We start from the raw sequence: 23328 nt of genomic DNA on the forward strand, positions 1-23328 counted from the left end.
ACACCTACCTAATATTGACCGTTTTGATCGGCGTTGTTTCCTCTAACAAAAAGTCAACACCCACATATTTAAACACCATGTGATTATCAATCAGCTTTAAAGCTTCCAATTAAGACCAAATCCTTAAAGCATGGAGCTCCTTCACCGCAAGTTGTATGGTAGTGATTTGCGCAACTCAAGTAAGTCTCCAACCATCAAAATCATTGAGGGATCATTATGCTATTCGTCTAGGATAGTTGCTTACCAACGGTAAGGGTGGGGTCTTAGATTTTGATTGATTAGAAAAAAATATATTAGGATTAATAAGTAATAAAATAAAAATTTATAAACAAATAAACTACGTACCAAATCAAATGAAGACCGTGTTTAACGTGGTTCGGTCAATTTGACCTGACTTGTATCCACGTCCGATATCTCGTGTGAGATAGTCATTCGATGTAGACTCGGAATGTTTCGTATTGATCATTCGATCACTTGAAAATTGCTTATAAGCTAATAGTTTGTGTGAGACAGCTATTGTCGTCTTCTAAGAATGTTTCAATGATTGAAATGGGAGTTAAGAGCTAAAACCCATGTCTGGATACATTAGGGTTTGTGTACTAAGTGTGCGAATTTTTATGATAGAACTTAGGACCGTAAGTTAAGTTTGCATACCCGTTCACAAATGATTTCAACTGAGTTCGGTCCGTAGCTAAAGTTTACGTACCCGTTTGCAAACTGTCGGCTTTTGACCAATGTCCGGAACTTAATTTTGCGTATCCGTTTGCAAACTTAAGTGGTTTAAGTTCTAAAATCGGTTAAGTATGATTTCATACTCATGAACAAATACATTTATATATTAAGGAATGCAATCTTTGCAAACAGTGGCTAAAATGTTCATGAACTGATTCTTTTGAATCAATCCGATTTTGCTTCAATTGTGTCTTATATACTCCTATGAGAATATAAACAATTGAACAACTCTATGAGTAACACAATTAGATTCATTTGATTATCAATTGATATAGAAGTGTTAAGATGAACATGGTTGATACAAAAGTGTTCATATGGCTAACTTCGGTTAACTATTGTTGATCCAACTCAATATACACGTTTAGGTATGGTTACCCATATCTAAATGAAGGTATATTTCGTTTGTGTGTAACAAGCTAAGACCATCTAACGGTGGAAAGATATTAGCTTGAATCTTGAATCAGGTTTCATCTAACAGTGAATATTGATTGCTTTATTCCAAAGTTATCAAACCCTGATTTAAGGACTATATAAGGGATAACTCTAGCAACTGGAAACCTAGTCCCCACACCTCTTGTGTGATACTAATTGCGACTAGAGTTGATTCTCATTTAACTTAGATTCAACATCGCACCAGGAAGTATCACAAGTTGGGTAGAAATGATTAATGCTTTCTACATAAAATACTTCTTTATTTCAGAGCAAATCACCCTCTTTGATCTTGGAAGGATGTTTCAAAGGAGCAATGAACATCCTAATGATTATGTGAAAAGGTTCAGAGTTCAAGCACTAGACTGTCATGATCCAAATATCACAGAACAACAACTCGTGGACATGTGCATCAATGGAATGATTCCGGTCTACAGAGCTTTATTGGAAAATCTCAAGTTCCAGACTTTCTCAGAACTTCATGAAGTGGCTAAGAGATCAGCAACCGCTGCACCTGCTTTACTGGAGAGAGCTAAAACTACAAAAGTTGAAGAACCAAGAGAAACTCGAGGTAGCAGACGTTTGATCAACAAACAATACAACCTCCAACCTTCCACGAACGTTGTTGCAGAAGGGAGCAAATGAAAAGCCGAGCCACAGCGCAAGCATACTTCTCCAACTCCTTCGAAAACACAAAGGAAGGATAATCAAATCGGGATGCACAGGCTCCAACCCAACGCACAGGAACCGATCAAGAAGCACCTGGTTTCCCTTTTCCCATTGAAGAGGTGAGCGAACTATTAAACGTCTGGGTCCAATAAAGTGCAATCAAGTTACCGTATATCAATAAAGAACCAACCGAAGAGGACATGGAAAGTCCTCGCTACTTTCGCTTTCACAGATTCGTCAATCATCCCACAAAGGACTGCAGAATTTTGAAGCGCATATTCCAAGAAAACATTGAATCAGGAGAGCTTAACTTGGGACTGAAGGGGTACACAGAGACCCTCTCCCGGTCAGAACTTTCACTCTCTCTAAGCCACCTGTTAAAGAAGCAGTTCAATCCTTGATCGAACATGTCTGTGAATTGATGTACTTATCAAAGGCTCAAAGGAAAGACATGTTTGATGCATTGAATCACATCGTGTCAGGAAAGCATTTATTGATTCAGGAGACACTCCATGAGCCTTCAGTAACAGACAAGAAATGTACGGCTGGGACTTCTCGCCACAGTCCATCTCAAAAGAAACGAGTTCAAACGAGCGTTGATTGATGTTGGCACTGTTTTCGATGTTATCCATATGAAAACTCTCAGAGCTGCTGGTATCACGCGACAAGAAGCCATTCATGCTCCAGTCTCAATCATGGATCATGAAGGGACGCCCAGAGACGCTTATGGATACATTACTCTCAAGATGAAGGTAAACTCAGCCTGGACAGAAACCAAATTTTACATAATCTGAGAAGATCCAGGATATGATATGATCCTTAGACACACATGGATTCATGCTGAAAGGATAACTCCAACACCTTCAATTGCATATCTCTCGGTTGAGGAAAGCTCTGATTCGGAAGAGATAGAGGATACTCCATTGCTCGAGTATCTGAAGGAAGTCAAAACCTTTACGGAGCCGACACAAAAACCTGAAGAAAATGCAAATGCTTTCTTCAAAAGGTTTCGCACTCAGGCAAGTCTTATTCCTCCTCATGTGTCCATATTATCAGTTCTCAAACATGCTTCTTTGGTTCGAGGGCTTTACTCCACCAACAACTTAGCTATTGAAAAATGCTATGAATGGAAAACCTCACCTTAGAAATATTTCACCAAGAGTTTGGACGCGCAACCTCTCCGAGTCGAGCACCTCACTAATACAGTCATTGCTGAAATAATGGCTGAACACGACAAGCAGTATCCCAGATACTCGCCCCTCCGCGAATGTCCATATGTACCGCAAGATTGAAAGGCTTCGACAACATGGAATCCCACTGCACGAGGAATTCCAAACCAACATAAAATATTCAAGGCGCGGACAATCAAGCCTACAAGTTCCAGGAAGGATATTTAGTTCTCAAAGCAACTAAGCGTAACTTTCATTCTGCAAGGATTCCAACTGGGAAGGACCTTTCATGATCTCTAAGTTTGTTGCTGGTGGATACTAAAGATTGATCAACATGGATGGCAAGGAGAATGTGGCAGTAATACACGAAACATGGCTCAAGGCAATTGACGCCTAAGATATTGGATCTTTGAGGTATTTGGGTTCAAGGCATGAACGCCCAAAATATCTGAATTTGACATTTATGATTTTCTTTCACTATATTTCAATTTCCTCCAAAATGTTTGCAATACTTGCATTCAGTAATTTAAGTTCATCAATTTATCAAAGCTCAGTTTGTTTAAAGAAAATCTCTACCAAATCCAAAGAAAGTCCTAAATCATCTACTTATCCAAAACCAAAAAAAATCAAAAATCAAAAAAAAAAAAAAAAACTCACACCTCTCATAAGTTCAGAAGTTCAAGAGATCATGGAAAGGAAATCAAAGAAAATCAACAAAGTAAGATTTTTGCTCCTCTGTATCCTTCAAGACTTGTAAAGCCGCCTTCTCCATGTTCAGTTCTTTAGTCAATATGACAATCTTGTCCTCCTTCTCCATCACAACATCATTGGGAAAGGGTATGTTATTCTCGCATGAGTCCTTGATAGCATTTATCTTCTTACGAAGTCACTTCACATTGAAGCCGAGTCTCTCAGAATTCTCCAAGTTGAACTCCCAATCAAAGAGTACATCTGGAGTAACAATATTTCTATCCCTAGTGCATATATCATTTATAACACGCAAGATAACACCTACTTGCATTGTTAAAGAATTAGCATGTTTAGGGTCTCTGGTAATGATGATGTGACCAAACTTCTTCCACATATTCTCGTACAAGCCTGCATATCCAGTAGGAACGTTGAATCCACCAACTAGTTCATGGTATGAGAGTGATTCGCCAAATAGAGGTTCAAAAGCAACTCCTAAACTCGGGTATTCATGCACCACTATACGATTCTCAACTACCGGAGCAACTTCTACAGTCACGACAACAGTTTCTTCTGGGACAGTCTCTTCTACTCGTGGCTCGGTTTCTTCCATCGTTGAAGCAACAACAATTGAAGTCTCGATCTCCTTGACAGTTTCAGCAACAACTCTCTCATGACCTTGAAGTGCATAGATGATTATCTCTCTATCAATTACCCCAGGGTTGCTCGAATCACCATTATTGGTTCCATTATTCTCAACTTCGGCATTTGGCACCTAATACGAAGATTACATGAGATTAGAGCGATCCAAACATGGAAACCAAAGGAAATCATAAAATCCAACATATAATTGATTTAACATCATCAAAGTTCATCATTATGCATTTACGACATGAACAAATAGCGTGGAAGTCATAAAAATACGTTTTACAACAATCTCGTCTGAAGAGATTTTACACTTCCATGTATAAGACGACGAACTGGGAGAAATTGGTAAGGAATCTAAGGTTGAGTTACATACCATTCTCTTTGTATGGATTTCCTTTACAACATATCAGAATTTCATGACAATTGGATAAACGAGTAAAAATATGTGGCCAAAACATCGAACTACATGCCAGCTAAAAAATTTCTGAAAGTCTCCTGGAAGTTTACTGTTTCATTGATTTCGTCCCCTAAATGTGCTCAAAACTCAAATATCTTCATTACTAAAGCTTGGAAATTTTTTGGGCATGAAGATACATGGGTAGATCGTGAAAATCAGACATCAGATGAAGATTTTATGGTGTTTTTGCTAAAAGACTGAGTTCTGAATTTTCTGGTGACGTATTTCGGTAAAAAATTTCATTTATTCATGGGAATTCTTATTTATCTATCAACAAATCAGAGATTTTATACTTCTATGAATTAAATACAAGAGAAATACTTATTTGGGTGGTCTCCGAAGCATTCAAAGAACCAGAATTGCCTATATCAGCGCTAGGAACATCAGTGCTTGCTTTCGGTCTTGAGTTTTGGGAATCTTCTTCGTCACAATTCTCCGAAGATGAACGAGCATCACCAGGACTCTCCGCTTCCATGACAATATCCTCCTGGATATATTCGTAGCAATTAAGATTTTCTTCACAAAATATTATAACTGGATGTGCGGAGAGATACTTACATCGACTTCTTCTTCAACACTTAATTCAGAAGTCGCTTGCCCAGCAGAGAATTGAAGACCGTCAATACTTGATGGAGCGAAGTTCTATAAAGGAATAACAAATATTGGTTTTATAATTCTAATAATACGGATAAGAAGAAGTCACGGAAAAAGAAGTACTGACAACTCACCAAAGAAACAACTGAGGACTTTATGGTATTGGGTAACAATTTATAATTCTTGCTCCTGCCTTCTCCACCATGAATAATTGTTTCAGTTTCTGAGAAGTCTACATCGATTCGAGGTCTTACATTACGACCGTCCTGTGGAAAAATTTGATGCAATGATCAAAATAAAATTATCATAATTTTATGAAGATTATACAAAGGGTAGATACTTGTGAACATCCTGGAGATGTCTTTCGTTTATCACCACCAGAGAGATACTTCAATCTTGGTCGAGTAGAAATCATCTCAGCAGAAGGAGGATTTTTCACCAGAGGTTGACCAACCATTACGAAATCATGTAGACGTTCAAATTGCTGATTCCAAAAGTCTATATAACTAGGAGTTACATATGTAATTCGTTCAGAACAAGGGAACCAGTAATCTCTTCCTTCCACATGAGTACGGTCTAAACGGGTCCTAAATTGCTCAACTGATGGTTTATTCCTTTGGAGAGTTGGGACACACTGATCCATACCCATTTTTCGAGCTGCTCTATCGATGTTGTATTCTTCCACTGAAAAGTCTCCATATATTGCTGATATTAACTGACCAGGAGTGCAACTCAACATAAAAGATCTCTCACCATCGCTCCGATATGCACCAGATTTCAAAGTAATACTTTCTCCAGCATTAAAAGTTGTCAACTGAGAAATATAAGAAGGAATTGACACCCATTGACGAAAATTGAACTCAGACTCTTTGTCTAGCACATCAACAAGACGCGTCTTGGGTCGGGGCTGCTTTGTAGACTAGTGCATAATCCTGGCATTATTCTTCTCCAAAAAAGCATGACGAGCATCAACATTCGGTCCTTGCAGGATATTACGAGGAATGGGTGCATAATTCTTGAAGTGTTCCCACATTAAAGCTTGGAGAACTTCGTATTAGCATAACATTCAATCTTCATGAAACTGTTTGAGACGCTGGAGTCTATAACCAAGGAGTCTAAATTATAATACAAATATCCAAAGAATAGGCTACCAAGTGGAAGTTGCTCACCTTGGTCCATCTTAATAGCAAGAGGAATCACAAACGGCTTCATCAAATTCCCACTATCTTCAAATACATCTCTGGACAGCCATAAACACAAGAAAACAACAATGGGTAACATAGCATCAACAAGCCTGTCAGGAACATCTTCTCTCGGCCACCATTGTATTAACCATTGAGCATAACAACATTTGCTGGATACATTATTAATTTCTTCCATCACAGCTGTCAAGATGTTAGACACTGTCGTTTCCTCTGCCGAAAGTCCTTCAAGAAGATTACCTGTAATTGGAAGGTGCAACAAAGCAACTACATCCTCCAAAGTGATGGTAAATTCCCCCCATCTGCATATGAAAGTATGGGTTGGAATGCACCAACGAGCAAGGAGGGATACTATACCTCGCACATCGTGGAAAATGAACAAGTCTCCAGATGCTTGAATAGCCATTGTTACCTGAGCACTATCCAGCATGGTTCGAACACGAGGAAAGCCCAACATATGCCTTGCCCATCCAGAAATTTTTTCCAAAGGCCGTCGAGAAAGCTTAAATTCTACAATTGACGCAGAAAAATGTCCTTGTTCAAGACAGAATCGGATGGCTGCCCGAGGAGTCACCAATTTCTTCTGAGTAACATCCCTGGGATTTATCAAAAGACGAAACGCTGGGGTTTTGAGACGTTAATTCAGACCCAGGCTGAGTCACAAAGAACGCATCATTTATATTTGGAACATTCTTGATTCCATGTGTTTCTTCTTCTTATTCACTAATAGAAGTCTCATCCATGCATGTATCATCTCTGGAGACATCATTTTCTTGGGAATCAGACATCCTTGCGAAGTAACTGTAACATGCACACAACACTCTACTTTAGTATATCGTCCATATAAGATAGAAACATCAACGAACCGATGGAATGAAGCAACTGGATGATAAAAATGCTCATACAAGCATCTACAAAATGGTAATTCTTACCTCTTACATGTTTATGATTCCACTAACAGTAGTGATTATGACACAAGAGTTAACGCTTCAAAACTTGCTCGTTTCCTCAAACCTACAAAGTGAGAAAAACTTTAGTTTTCGAAAATCGAAACTTGATTTTTCATAAAATCATGGAAATAATTTTCATTGTATGAACATCCACCACTGAGTTATAAAAAACTCACACCAAGAAAATATTTCATCATAAATAATTGTCTACTTTTAATGATTACTCAAAATCAAAATTTGATTTTTCAACAAAATAATATGTATAATGTATATATATATATATAAGAACGTGATTTACTCACGTATTTTTTTTTGAAAAACAATATATAATATATTTTTGAACGTACGAAAAACTCACGTGAATAAAAAATCGTGAAGGTTTCACGGTTTTATAAAAAAAACTTTCTCCTTCTTACGATCGTCCGTCTTTGAAACGAAGGTTTATTTCGATTTTCTGAAAATTCACACCTTTTAAGATAAAGTTTTGAGTTTCAACAAAGCTCATGAACAAAATAATATCACTGGACACAAGTCTATTTCAAAAAAAAAATCTCTCATATGCTAGGGATTATTATTCGTTTCTTAAACTAACGATCGAACGAACGTACGTTTCTAAAACAAGGGTTTTCTATAAAACTCACGCCTATATATGCACATGTATATATAATTTTAAACATGAACAAATCATGAACAACTCATGAAACATCAAACAAAAAAAATAAAAGCTTACCTGGTCGGCGGCCGGAATATGGACAGTCGGCGGCAACAATCGACGATGGCAGCTCCGGCGAAAATCTCCTGCTTTCCTCTGTGCTCAGACGTGAAGGTAAGAAGAAGGTGAAGGTGGTGGTCGGTCGTGTGGAGGAGAAATAATAAAAAAAAGGTATTTATCCCTTTTATATCAAATTATATTTCCAAAACCTAATTCCACAAGGACTTCCTTTCTTGGGCCCGGACTCGTGAATCCTAAATCGACCAAGGTTCCATCACCAAATCAGCGGTACACCAATTTACGCTCGTTAGACGATGCTCTATCGTGCCACTAGGATCTTAATTCAAGCCATGGTTCGTTCGTACAATCAAAAATCTGGTAGCATTATATCTTACGACTAAGTTCAATTACTTATTTCGTCTGTAACCAGAAAATCACCATCCAGTGATGACTGGGGAACATGACTGTCCCTCACTAAGCAGGGGAATTAATGTAGATGGTGGATTTTCGAGAAAGGCTAAATCGTAAAACCATAATCTTACATATTCCTGATCCAGCAGTCAGATAAGTATTGAGGATCGTGTCTCTCATTGAAGCATGAAAGCTCATGTCACAAAAATCTCTGACTTAGTATATTGTCTCTCAGAGAATATGAGGATATGCAGTCTCTCATATGAGGCAACGGCATATCTCATGAATACTGAGCAATTTCAGTAAATCACTTTTATATAAAATCGAACGATTGGACGGCTCCTAGACAGCTTGCCTGCTAGTATAGAGCGAAAACGTCTTCAAAATGCAGCAATGTTTTCCCTGACTATATAAAAGAAATATGACGCTTCAACTAGCTCATATCACCCTCGAATAATTAATGCTCCTAGACAACATGCCGTTAGTATAGAACCATCAATTAATTATTTATAGTCATTAAATTCATTAATTGAATCATAGAAAATATTCTACGTTCTTCATAATATTTCATTATTTCAATTCATGGCTCTTCCCGGAAGAATTCCATGGGTTAGCATAAATATTCAACGTACGGGCATCTGAGCCACTATCGAGTAAGCCCCGACCAAAATGATGCAAGTGTACTCAGCAATAATGCACTAACGAGCACTTGAATGCACGAACGAGCATTCAAAAATACGAAGGAACGATGAACCTATGCAAAATAGGAAGACAGATAATAATAATAATAAAATATTAGCTAAGGCGCTAGCGGACTGGGCCCACTTGCCGGTCGGTCATGCCGTCGTGGCCAGTCCCACGCCTAAGTCTTTATTTTATCATATTTTAATATTTTTCCCTGATCTCATGAAAATCCCTTCATTTGAACAAAATTCCTTCGTTTTAAGGAAACTCCTCAGTTTCATGGTGTTTCCTTTGTATTAAGGAAATAATATTAAATTAGGAAAAGTGTCAAGGGACCGGGTTCACCAGCCGGCCGGTCATGCCCTATTTGTGGCCAGTCCCATACCTTGCGTTCCTTATTATTTTATTATTATTATTATTTCCTTCATCCCATGAAATTCCTCAATTTCATGATATTTACTTCACACCGAGGAAACGATATAAAATTAGGAAAGGTTCACGGACCGGGCCACTAGCCGGCCGACCATGCCATAGCCGTGGCCGATCCCACACGCCCCTTATTTTATTATTAATATTATTATTGTTTCCTTCATCTCATGGAATCTCCTTCGCTTTAAGGAAACAACTTCGTTTCAACAAACTCCTTGATTTCATGATATTTCCTTCAAATCATGAAAATAATATAAAATCAGGAAAAGTGTCATGGGACCGGGCTTATTGGCCGGACGGCCATGGCTTAGCCATAGCCGGTCCCACACTTTATGATTCCTTATTTTGTTATTATTTCCTTTATCTTATGAAGTTCCTCAGTTTGAGCAAAACCCTGATTTCTTCATATTTTCTCAAATGTTGCTCAAACGCGCATCAGAAAATATCGAAATTCTCAGGACTGAGAAACGAACACTTTGGTGACATGGGCGTATTACCTTGACCGACCAAGGTTGGCCTTTGGCTTGCAAGAAGCAAGTCCCACACATTTTCACCATTTTGACCTAATTTGTTCACATTAGGTTTAAACTCTTCCAAACAACTTGGAATTTCATCAAACGACCGTCAGTCGATCCCATGACCAAACAGGGCTGGTTACATGACCCCTTGGTCGGTCCCTCATTTTTTCATAATAAGGTCTTATCACCTAAGGCTCAGACGATCACTATTTTAATAAATGATTAAACCATCATTTAATCATCCCTTCACCAACGGGTCTTCAAGAGACTTTGGTATTTGCTCACTCGAGCATGTTGGCGCTACATGGCCCATCATCCATGTAGCTGGTCCCTCCTTCACTCCGTGGTTGATTTTCAATAAATCATCAATTGATCAAAATTAGGGTTTCGAATCCAGGGCTCTGTAAAGCATAATTCTGAGCAGATTCAAACACTAGTAATTTTACGTTGATCACGTGATCAACATTTTAATAAATTGTACTCGGTCCAGTTGCCAGTATTTTAAATTAATATTTTATTTGGTCCCGCTACCAATAACTCATCAAACGAGCAACATTTGCTCATACTAAGGAATATTGGTTCAACTATCAATATTCAACAATTCATCAAATGAGCAACATTTTCTCACCTTAACTATCAACATTCATTCGGAAATTATACCTCTGTCTCAACAGACATATTCATGAGTCCTGGAAAATTTGCAAATCACGTTCGACTCAACAATACAAAGACTCATCGTCTCATAAAGTCAACAACTGACTAACTAAATACACGTCTGCCTTGCAGACTCCACAATCACGAGACATCAATCGTGTCACATGGGGGATATCAACTAGGGTTTTGGTCTGGCGGTCTACGACACGTGTGTTCATACACACGATAAGAATGTGAGCGAGTCGTGCAAGAAGTTAGAGGAGTTAGCAAAGTAGTGGGTGGAAAATCAACCAAGTCTCCACACGATGAGCAACTGGTTTTAACACGATTTCCCACTTCCCCACTCTTTGACTCCAGCAACTGTCACACTTCATGGGATCAAGGTGTCTACAATTCTTGCAATATAAATAAGTCTCTGAATCATGATTGAAACAACAGATAACAAGAGATTAAAGACTCAATGTCTGAGCAATTACTCTCAATAGAGCAAATTCAATCAATCAGAACTTATCTTATTTCTTCAAGCAGAATACACAACACACCTACAATCTTTGATCACCATTGATCTCACACATTTCTCAGCTTCCCTCCTACAGATCGACCCATCCTCTCACTCGTGACCGAATTGACTCTGGAACGGCCATTGTCTTGGTTTAGGCCGGAGTCCTACAGATTGATCTCTCGAATTCAAGCACTCCCTTTGCAGTGCATCTGTGTGAGGTTAAGAAGTTTGATCGGTTCAAAGGACCTCCTCCGCACGGTCGTCTCCTCAATTTCGTAAAAACCAGCAAATCGTTTTGCCCCATCTACACCTATTACAAGTTAACTTCGGACTGGAATGTAGTTGAGACCTAACCAATCTCACGCTGATTAAGGTACAATCGCGTTCTTTACGGCTCTGAATCCCAATAGGACTCTACGCACTTGATTCCCTTAGCTGATCTCACCCACAACTAAGAGTTGCTACGACCCAAAGTCGAAGACTTGATAAACAAATCTGTCTCCCACAGAAAAGTCTATTCTAATAGATAAATCTGTCTCCCACAGAAATACCTACGAAGTTTTTGTTCCGTATTTTGATAAATCAAGGTGAACAAGAACCAATTGATAATACAGTCTTATATTCCCGAAGAACAGCCTAGAAATATTAATCACCCCACAATAACTTAACTATATGGTAGTAGAACAAGTTATTGTGGAATCACAAAGAATGAGAGAAGAGCTTTGTGATTACTTTTTATATCTTACCTATGGGAGATAAATCTTGAGCAAATCTTAGAGAATATAATACTCAATAGGATAGAACAAGTAAGATCAGAACACACAACTACAGAGAAATTAGTTAGGTCTGGCTTCAGAATCCCAATGAAATATTTAAGTTGTTAACCTATAATGGTTTTAGGAAAAACCTAGGTTAAAGGAGAATCGACTCTAGTCACAATTAGTATCACACCGAAGGTGTAAGGATTAGGTTTCCCAGTTTCTAGAGTTCTCCCTTATATAGTCTTCAAATCAGGGTTTGATAACTTTTAAACAAAGGAATCAATATTCACCGCTGGATGAAAACCTGTTTTAGGATTCAATCTAAGCTTGCGTAAAACCAAAGCAATATCTCCCCCACCGTTAGATTGTCTTAGCTTGTTACATACAAATGAAATATACCTTCATTTAGATATGGATAATCGTACCTAAACGTGTATATTGAGTTGGCTCAATACCAGTTAACCGAAGTTAGCCATATGAACACTTTTGTGTTAACCATGTTCATCTTAACATTTCTAGATCAAATGATAATCAAATGAATCTAATTGTGTTACTCATAGAGTTGTTCAATTGTTTATATTCTCATAGAAGTATACAAGACACAATTGAAGCAAAATCAGATTGATTCAAAAGAATCAGTTCATGAACATTTTAGCCACGGTTTGCGAAGATTGCATTCCTTCATTTATAAATGTATTTTTTCATGAGTATGAAATCATATTTAACAGATTTTAGAACTTAACCACATAAGTTGGCAAACGGGTACGCAAACTTAAGTTCCGGACTTGATCTTTTCCGACAGTTCGCAAAGGGTACGCATATTGTCGTTCCGCACCGAATTCATGTGAAACAGTTTGCAAATGGGTATGCAAACTTAGTTCCCGGACTTTGACAGTTAAAATCATTCGCATACGGGCATGTATACTAGGTTCCCGGACCTGAATCATTTTTACCACAGTTTGCATACTGGTATTAATTGTTCTAAACTCTCATTTCAATCATTGAAACATTCTTCGAAGACGACAATAACTGTCACACACAAACTATTAGCTTATAAGAAATTTTTAAGTGATGGAATGATCAATACGAAACATTCCGAGTCTACATTAAATGACTGTCTCACACAAATCATGTAAGATGTTACAAGGCGATTTTCACATGATCATCTTTTGACTTTCGTCAAGAATATTGATGAACGTAGGTAAAGCAAAAATCTTCCCAACACATAATTCGAGAAAGATATAAGCGAGTTAAACTTAGCTCGAAATATGAAATGTGTATAATGTAAAAGTCTATCCACACCACTTACCTGATTGGATCATCGAGTGAAGCACTGCTCAAATTTTGTTTCCAAAGATGAAAGTCACAAAATCTCTATATTTACCAAGAAATAATCACCTTGTTAAATTCCAAAGAGACCCATGCAAGTGGATATCATATGGAAACTCACAGTGATGAGAATCTAATTGATTGCATCTTTTATATCTCTAATGCATGTGTAAGGAAACATATCTTAGAGAAACTAATGAGTCAATCTAGTAAAATGTAAATCACTATAGTGTTTGGATTATTGAATCCATCCTGACCCCGATGATGAAAAGTTGGGAATTGACTCATATAGGCTTTGACATAACCATAAAGGCACTTTGGTTGTGACATGATGTTTCGTTTTGAAAGGAATCACACGTACATCATTGTGTTTGAGTGGACGAGACAATGGGAAAAAGGTTGACAGAATGCGAAGTGACGACATATCTCTTTATAAGTGTTTTCTAATGTACTAGATGCACAACCCCCCTTTCCCATTAAGATTTTAGGTAAGAACGCATATCACTCATTTTTACAAAGTCTTCAGTAAAACAGGGACGAGACCATCCTAAGATGCAAATGGTAAAAATTACATACTACAAAGAAAACGAGGTGAAATTTAGAAAAATATTCATGCAGAATGCGGACCATTAAAGTGACTTATGGCTCTGGTGAATGTTTTGACAATTTGGACTAGTTACAGTTCCCAAGAAGTTTTGCGTTTGGAAAACTACTAGCACATATTATACATGTAAGGGCTCACCACCCCTTGTAAATGCTAGCTAGTGCACATCAAAATGACTTGATGGTTATTGCATATTTAATAAGATCAATGCAGAGCATCCTATACCCAATGGTCTCGCAAAGGCTATCATCAAAGGTTACAGATGGTGCCTAAGGCATGGTTATTCGTGCAAACCTACCTTTTATTGCTTTGGAGATATGCAATATTATGCGCATCTTACTTAATTATTTTTTAGAACCCAATATCAGTCAACCTTTTATGTGTACCAGGTGGTAACTGGATTTAAGCCCGACATTCGTGTTCTTACACATTTTTTGGTTGCACTATATATGTGTCATTACGACTCCACATCGTACTATGATGGGTCTTCAAAATGGGGTCTTCAAAACTGTTAGGTAATTATGTTGGAAATGGAGTTCCCAACGATATTCCGCATTTTAAAACCTTTGGCATGAGATCTCTTACTACTAGATTTGAGGGTTGTCATTTTCATGAGACGGTCTTCCCATCGTTAGGGGGAGATAAGAAAAAGTATTTTCTAAGGGAACGACAGGAATTATCGTGGTGTGTTCCCGTTGTGTCTCATATTGATTCTTGTACTCCACAAATGTAAATGTGAAGTGACAAAGAATAATCGATTCTCATAATGTACACTGATATCGCTAAAGTAATGAGGTCACACATACCATCTAGAAACCTACTTGCGCAAGGTTACGAATCCTCAATAAAGGAAATACACCATAGACTAAGGTGTTGCAACTACACTTAGTGTAAGTGTGGTTGAGGCCGTGGCTCTATAAAGGAAGTTGGAGAGACCACTTGGTTCGATTAATCCTCACCTAGAAAGGAAATAGGTGAGTAAGGCACACTTATTTATATCATCCGAAATCATCTCATAAAATTGTCTCTGTATATGTCCATGAATCAAACTGGAGGACGCTCCAAAGTTTAATGATTCCAGAGAACAATGCCATCCCAAGTGGATTATGAGAATGCGCACGAGTCAATGGAAAGATTATGCGTGCATATTGATGATTAATTTCATATACACTTGCTTAAAGAAATAGAGCAAGATGAGATCGAACCATGCTCCTTGTTGCTTAATGTCAACGAATAGCATATTTGGGCTATACAATCTAGGTAGAACTTGGTTCTTTGACAAATATACAGGTATTTGGTGTGGTAGTGCTAACTAACCAAGTGTAAATCCTATTGTACATACATGATTAATTTGACACAAATCATAATAAGAAGAAAGCAGTCTTAAAGTATAAAGAATCGCCTTGTGGCGCGAGGTTTCTCAGAAATCCCTGCAATTGTTATATTGTAATGAACGTTATAGCGTTCCGCTACTTAGTTAGCTTGGTAATTTCAAAAGGACTTGAAATGCAGCATATGTATGTGGTTGTTACGTATCTCTGAAAGAATCAAGAGATAACACATATTTACAAAAGTACTTGATAACCTTTTGTTTCCCAAATCAAGTGACTCTAAATCACAGAGTGCGTTTACAGTTAGATATTACGCTCACTTATAGATTAAAGCAATCAGGCGGATGTTGTATACCCGTCTAAGTGACTATTTGATTTGGAGGGGATATACAAGTAAGTTATTTTCAATGCGTGTTCACAAGAAAGTTCCTGATTTGGAATTGTAGATATCTATGTCGATGATACATACATGATGGGTACTCTTGATGTAATAAGAGACCTTAAAAGCTATTTGAAATCCGAATTTGAGATGAAAAATCTGGGGAAAGCTCGACTGAATAATGAGCTTGTGGTATATTATTCCACCAGTTTGCATAAGTCTAAATTTGTCAGGCAATTTAACAAAGACATGCATCCTGATAGCACTCCCATGATTAGTCGAGGTTCAAATGTAAGTAAGTAACCATTTCATCCAAAGAAAGATGATGAAGATGTGCTGGGAGATGAAATTCCCATATGTAAGTACAAAATAGACGCATTGTTGTACTTAGTATAATAATGTACTCGATTACATTTTACATCCTCAGGGAACTTGTTAGCTAGATATAGCTCAGCGCCAACGCAACGTCATTGGAATGGTATGTAATCATGTACTTAAAAGTAACCATTGATATAAATTTGTTTTATCCCTGCAAAGACATAAAAAGGATTGCTAATGAGAGTGCAATCCAAAAGTTGTTGATTATGAAGGAACAATAATCTCTTCTCCAACGAAAGTAATCAGGGTGGGATATGGTAGACTATTTTCTAAGTCATTACCAACGTTCAATTTCGAAAAATACATGACTAAAGGAACTGTCTGGAACAACTCTGAAAGTAATCAGGGGAGATGCCGATATCATGGGGGGGATCCAAGGATATGATGTCGACATATTTTACTTCGAAATTGAAGCTGTGTTGTACTATTTTTTTCCCTTTGATCGAGAATAGTTTTTCCCAAAGGGTTTTGTCACTCGACAAGGTTTTTAACGAGACAACACTAAAAATGAAGTATGTTGAACGTTGAAAACATAAAGATCGCGTTGATATTACTGAAAATATCTGAATTAAAGAAATGAAATGCGATAGTCTGCTAAGCAACGTAATTTCCAGAATCAACAACAGGGTCTTATAAACATTCAAGTCACCAAAGTAAAGTGTGATAAACTCCTTTTGATTGCATTAGACTAATGAAAATTGTCTGACATCAGGGGGGGGGGGGGAATCTAATGGTGTGTTGAACTATTTTCCTTCACCGGGGTAACTTTTTCCCACAGGGTTTTGTTACTCGGTAAGGTTTTTAACGAGACAACAACAAACACCGGGAATGTAATTTCCCAGCTAAGGCTATTGTCTTTCCCACGAGGATTTTGTCTTAGGAGTTGTGAAGCAACTAGTCAACTTCAACAGATCAAAGCGATCATCTACAACAGATCACTTTTGCTTGCATCTGTCATGTTGTACTCTTTTCCCTTCGTCAAGGTTTTATCCCACTGGGTTTTCCTTGTCAAAGTTTTAATGAGGAAACGTATACACATCTAACTATAATCTAAGTTTAAATTAATATTGTACTCTTTTTCTTTAGTTCAGGTTTTGTCCCATTGGGTTTTTCCTGACGAAGTTTTAACGAGGTAATTAACTTAGACTCTGTGGTATTTGAAGATCGTATTACATGTGATGAACTACATGTAAAATACGAGACAACATGTGAAGTATTACTCCCTCCGTTCCTTTTTAATAGGCTGGTTTCTATAAATAAATGTTTCAAAAAAATAGGCAGGTTTCCTAATTGGGAAAGTCAAATGTTACTTTAATTTTCTGGGACCACTTTTCTCTTAACTTCTTTTGATGACAAGTGTCATGTGGACCATTTCACTTTACTTCCTTTGCTGACAAGTGTCATGGGGACCATTTCACTTCACTTCTTTTATTGACAAGTGTCATGAGGACCACTTTCAATGATTAGTTCTCTTAATTTCCTTAAATTTCTCTAAAAACAAAACCAGCCTATTAAAAAAGAACGGAGGAAGTACATGTGAAGAGTTGTACCGAGGTTTTGTGCCACTGGGTTTTTCCTTGTTAAATTTTTAATGGAGAAATTGTCTTAGACACAATAGTCATCGAGAAGAGAACTACATTTGACGACCTACATCTGAAGCACTGTGTGTGAAGTACTGCATATGAAGTTCTATTGCACCGCACAAGGGGGAGTGTTGTAGGGCTTTAGCTCATGGATGTGCATCCCAATACAGTAGTTGGGGTTTTATTCCTATTGTATATAAAGGACTATATCTATGTAACACATACTAGCTCTAATGAATGGAATCTTCTTCTCTCTGTCTCTTTATCTTTCTCATCCACGACAATAAAAACAATATTTTTGGTAGGCTAAGTTGAAATTTGATTTATCCTCGTTTTCATTAGGAAAGCCAAGCCCAACGATATACTGATTAGGCTTCCCTTTTTTGTGTGGCGATTTTCCACCACCAGTCCACCACCAAAAACTAGCCGTTAATCATCAAAATGTTACTACTAGGCCACTGTCTACTGCCGTAAATGTGTCCAGCAACCACCGCAATTCCCAGCAGCCATTTCCAAACCCCCTAGGCCACCATGTACTGCCGTAAACGTGTCCAGCAACCACCGCAATTCTAAGCAGCCATCCCCAAACCCCCAATGCAATTACCAGTTCGAATCAGATTACCTCACAATCGAAATTGCATTGAAATCACAGACAAGAACAATGACTCTCATATCAAAGGCAATCACATCATTCAACATTTCAGGATTAGCATACAAACACAAACCACCCCGTAACAACAACTGCTATCAGAGCTACCCTTGTATGCAAAATAAGCTTAGTAACAATTAACTGTTCAGTAGATCTTATATCAAAAGTTTCTTTCAATTACAAAAAAAAAAAAATCAGCCATTGTTTGATTGGCTCCATTTAACACACTCACGTACTCCCACCACCAAGTTTAAGTTCATTCTCTAGATAAGCTAACCACTGTTTAATATGACTATACTGTTCATCATTCGCTGTTCCCCACTCCGCAATCTTGCTAAAGTTTGAGGAAAGCTCATTACGACGCACACTTTCAATGTCATTCTCCAAACAATTATAACTCACTTTAACTTTTGAGTAGGATCTCTTCACATCCTTTCTCCATCTCCTTAGGATGTACTTATCTGGAAGCAACCGTACATCATTATGGATTAGTACATTAACTGCATGCCTACAAAGTATGCCTTGAAACTCAAACATTTGACAACTGCAGTGAACAGCACAATCACGTTCATCAAATGAAACGGTAAAGGTCATCCGTTTATTAAAATCCTCTAGCCACACATCCTCCCGTATGACATATCTCTTAACCATGGGCCCCTCCTCAATCTGCAAAAAATCACAATACATCTTCCCGATCACTTCAACTTGAAACTCCTTAAATTTTGAAATGGTGTAAACTCCTTGAACTTGCTTCTCTATTGGATATGAAGTCACAGTGGGTATCAATTTCGAAAATGACTCGGCGTCATCCTTCATCTCTTTTACCACCTTCTTCCTTAGTGCAGATTCATACTGTTCTACCAATTCCTTCAAGGTTGTCTTTGACTGGATGCATCCATCAAAGAATGGCTTCATGCTTTCATTTTGCTGAGCGGTGGACATCCCTGCCCAAAATGTGTTTTTTACAAAACGCGGTACCCAGAGATGCCTCTGGTTGTATAATTCACTCAGCCAGTTGCACTCTTCCAATCCGTACTTGCCCACCACCTCATTCCAACGTTGTTCAAAATCATCCTGGCTTTGTGTATCAAAGACTGCATCTTTCAAAGCAACAGAAATAGCTTGATGCTCTGCGAACTTGCCTAACTTGTCAAGAAGCTTCTTCATTACATGCCACAGACACCACCTGTGCTTTGTTTGAGGAAAAACTATCTCAATCGCATTCTGCATTGCACTGTCTTGGTCAGTTACTATTCCTTGAGGAGCACACCCAGACATGCATTGAAGCCACTTACTAAATATCCAAACAAAAGTTTGTGCATCTTCATTTGAAATCAATCCACACCCAAGTAAGAGTGACTGACCATGGTGATTCACCCCGACAAAGGATATGAATGGTAAGTCATACTTGTTTGCTAAACATGTGGTGTCAAACATTACAACTTCACCAAACTCCTTGTAGACTTCTCGACTTCTACCATCTGCCCAAAATACATTTTTCGGACGATCTTCATGGTTTAATTCTACATCAAAGTAGAAACCTGTGTTTTCTGCAACCATCTTTGAAAAAAATGTCATAAGTGCTTGTGCATCTCCTTTGAAGAGTTGTAGACGTCTTAATTGCTCAATCATATTTCCACTGTCCTTTTCGTTTCCACCAGCCTCATTCACAGATGAAGTAGAAATCTTGTCCCCTCCTCTATCCTTGCGTTTGGGTTTCCTATGGTATTGCACGAACCGAGATATGTTAGGGTTTAACTCATGATTATGCTCAAGAGCGAGTACAGAAATCTCCCATCCTCCAACCATATTTAACCTTGCTGATAATCTAGCCTTGCACCCACTCCGCATGCTCACATGGGGTCTCAAGGGGTTTCGAGCTGTAGTTTTAGGAGTCCCTTCTCGAGCACAGCAAAATGTCACACTTCTAAGATTCCCTTCTACATTCTTCCTGTTTGATTTCTTCTTCACTGAAAATCCCATACGTTTTCCATAATTCTTATAGCATTCAAACATTTCTTCTATCCCATCAAACGTCAACCCAATTTTCGGCTCACTCTCTGCATTTCCATGCAATTCACCAGATTCCACCCTTGTTTCCTTGGTGACAGCTTTATCAGCAAAAACTGCCGCTATTGTCACATCATTAGCTGAAGAAACAGACACCCCCTCCATCTCTGAAACAAAAAAAAAAAGATCATACATACCAAAAATCAAAACAACATAGCCAAACTCAATCGATCATCACATGAGTTACATACATAATAAGATTTTTCATAATATGATCAATTTCATATAGAATTTCAGTTTGCCCTAATTTTTGATAATCATTGATCCCAACAACAATTTCTAAACCTAACATGAACTACTTAATTTTAAAGGACAATAGAATGTAAGTGGGTGAAGAAGAAATGAGGTACCTTTATTAAGCAATGTGATTCGGAAAGAAATTTCCCACCCTGGAAAAACCAAACAGTCTGTAGTAAGCCTGGGTTGTTAGAAGAAGCTAGGAGTAGGATTTGTCAATATCAGACATTATCTCTTCTTCTTCTTCTTGAATTAACAGTTTTTAGAAGAATTAGTATTACTTCTCAATTTACATGATTCATTTATATACCCAACAATTTACAAGCGTTTCGGTTGTATATATTTCTCTCGCTGGAGAAGAAGAAGAAAGAAATGAGTTATGCACAAGACAAGGGATTCCTGCGGGTTCTACCAAAAAAAAAGAAAAAAAGATATGGAGAAAACTCGCTGGGCCTCGTGGCAGTTCTCACTTTATACGGTATTTCATTCCGGAGACTAGTCACTAGTGGCACTTGCTTGCATTCGCATAAATTTGCATTTCGCACTCGATCGGATTTGCACTAGCGTTTGCATTTGCTAAAGGGAAACTTATGCTCAGGCCCGTCCATGGGTAACTCATAATATGAGGCCCTTAATTAAAAGAAGTTTAAATCTAGGCCCCAAATTATTAAAAGACCTTGATATCCTTATACATATTGTCAAGCCCATAATTAAATAAAATTTAAATTTAGGCCCAAAATTATTAAATCTAGGCCCGAAATTATTAAAGTACAGTGCGAATGTGTAAACAGAAGTTACACATGCATATGGCATGTGTAACCAGAAGTTACACATCCTTATGACATGTGTAATGCAAAGTTACACTTGTATATATATGCAAAAAATAGACATCAAAAAGAAAACACAAAAAAATACAATATGGGAATTTATTTAATATTCATTTACAACAATTTCTTAGCATGTGTAACTAGAAGTTACACACGCATCTGTTTAGTGTAATTGAGAGTTACATATGTGTCTATCTAGTGTAATTGAGAGTTACACATGCATCTGACTTGTGTATTCAGCGTCAACTCCAGTTCCAGCGAGACCATTACAATGTTTAAGCAAATTAGCTTTTATGAAGTTATCTGAAACCTGAAATATAACAAGCAATCAGTGTTTATAAGATTAAAATGAATAGTACATACAACAATGTATATTCAGTTTCACAAGCATCTGACTAGTGTAGCTAAATTGTGTAACTGAGAGTTATACATGCATATAACATGTGTAATTATGAGTTACACATTCATATTGGTATGTATACCCAAAATCAGTATGTGTAACTAAAAGTTACACATCTAATTAGCATGTGTAACTCGAAATTACACATCAATTTAGCTTGTGTAACTAGAAGTTACACATCTAAATAACATGCATAACTAAAAATTACACATTTATTTAGCTTGTGTAACTAAAAATTACACATCCATACCAAAACACCACCACTAAGACAAGCATAATGTAAAGTAGATCCAACTTATAGTGTCTAATACAACTCTAGCATCCATACCAAACCGTAAGTAAAAGTTACACATGCATATAGAATGTGTAAAGAGAATTTACACATGCAATTGAGTTGTGTAAGGAGAAGTTACACATGCGTATATCACAAAAACTATATCAAAACTGTGCATACATCTTCTACTATTTCGTTACTTATGAAATCTATAACTATACATAAGAATATGAAAGACACATGGATCAGGTTTGAATCTCATAACAATATATGCAACATCTAGAAATGTATCAATAGTCTGAAAAGGTTAAGAGTAAGCAATTTACCAGTAGTCTGAAAGGTTCATAGGCATTTTTGCAGCCAATCCAAGTTGTTCTTATGAAGGCGTAAACTAACACATGGCTTTTGTCATTCTTCGTGCATGAGATCGAGAGTGAATCTAGGTTGGTTTGCAGCTGATGAATCCATCTTTAACCAACTTCTACATGTGTTTCCCTGCACAAAACAACACAAAACAAGACGAGTTTCAATTAGATCAGCAGGTATGCCTCTAAGAACTGCGTATGCATATCTCATCAAATTCGCATGTGTAACTATAAGTTACACATCTAAATAGCATGTGTAACTTGTCGATACACATCCGTTTAGATTGTGTAACTAGAAGTTACACATTTAATTAGCATGTGTAACTACTAGTTACACATCCATAGTACACATGGATGCAAACTGATAAGCAAGGATATGGTTACAGAAATCACAAAATATCCTTCTCAAAGTAGATATAAGCTGAGCTTATAGCTGGCTAGCATATTTAAAACACGATGTATATCGAGATATATTTCCTAATAAACTGAATGGACTTTTATTTCTGGAGTAAGATGCATATTGGGTCATCTAACACAATTTAACTAATCAAAGCAATGTAACTAAGATTTGCAGATGCAGACAAAAATGTTGAGAATTGAGAAGATAATCAAAGAACACCTGATTCAACAGGGTATAGATACGAACCTTGTGCTAGCATATCAATATCGCAAAAAGAACACATGATTCAGCAAC

The 23328-nt window shown here is 37.5% G+C and overlaps 1 protein-coding gene across 1 annotated transcript; it reads right to left on the reverse strand.

Annotated features, from left to right (window-relative positions):
- Positions 1–18487: 18487 nt before the first annotated feature.
- Positions 18488–21191, reverse strand: LOC113296946 (protein FAR-RED IMPAIRED RESPONSE 1-like). Its single transcript, XM_026545319.1, has 2 exons — positions 20882–21191; positions 18488–20638 (listed from the first exon to the last, which is right to left on the reverse strand). Exon 2 carries the CDS (start codon positions 20634–20636, stop codon positions 18690–18692), a length of 1947 nt encoding a protein of 648 aa, XP_026401104.1. The 5' UTR covers positions 20637–20638; positions 20882–21191; the 3' UTR covers positions 18488–18689.
- Positions 21192–23328: the final 2137 nt, after the last annotated feature.

Source organism: Papaver somniferum, chromosome 7 (assembly GCF_003573695.1).
Source record: "Papaver somniferum cultivar HN1 chromosome 7, ASM357369v1, whole genome shotgun sequence".
Lineage (NCBI taxonomy): Eukaryota > Viridiplantae > Streptophyta > Magnoliopsida > Ranunculales > Papaveraceae > Papaver > Papaver somniferum.

Coding starts and splice junctions, on each gene's coding strand:
- LOC113296946 (XM_026545319.1), bottom strand. CDS start 20,636: ATGGAGGGGGTGTCTGTTTCTTCAGCTAATGATGTGACAATAGCGGCA.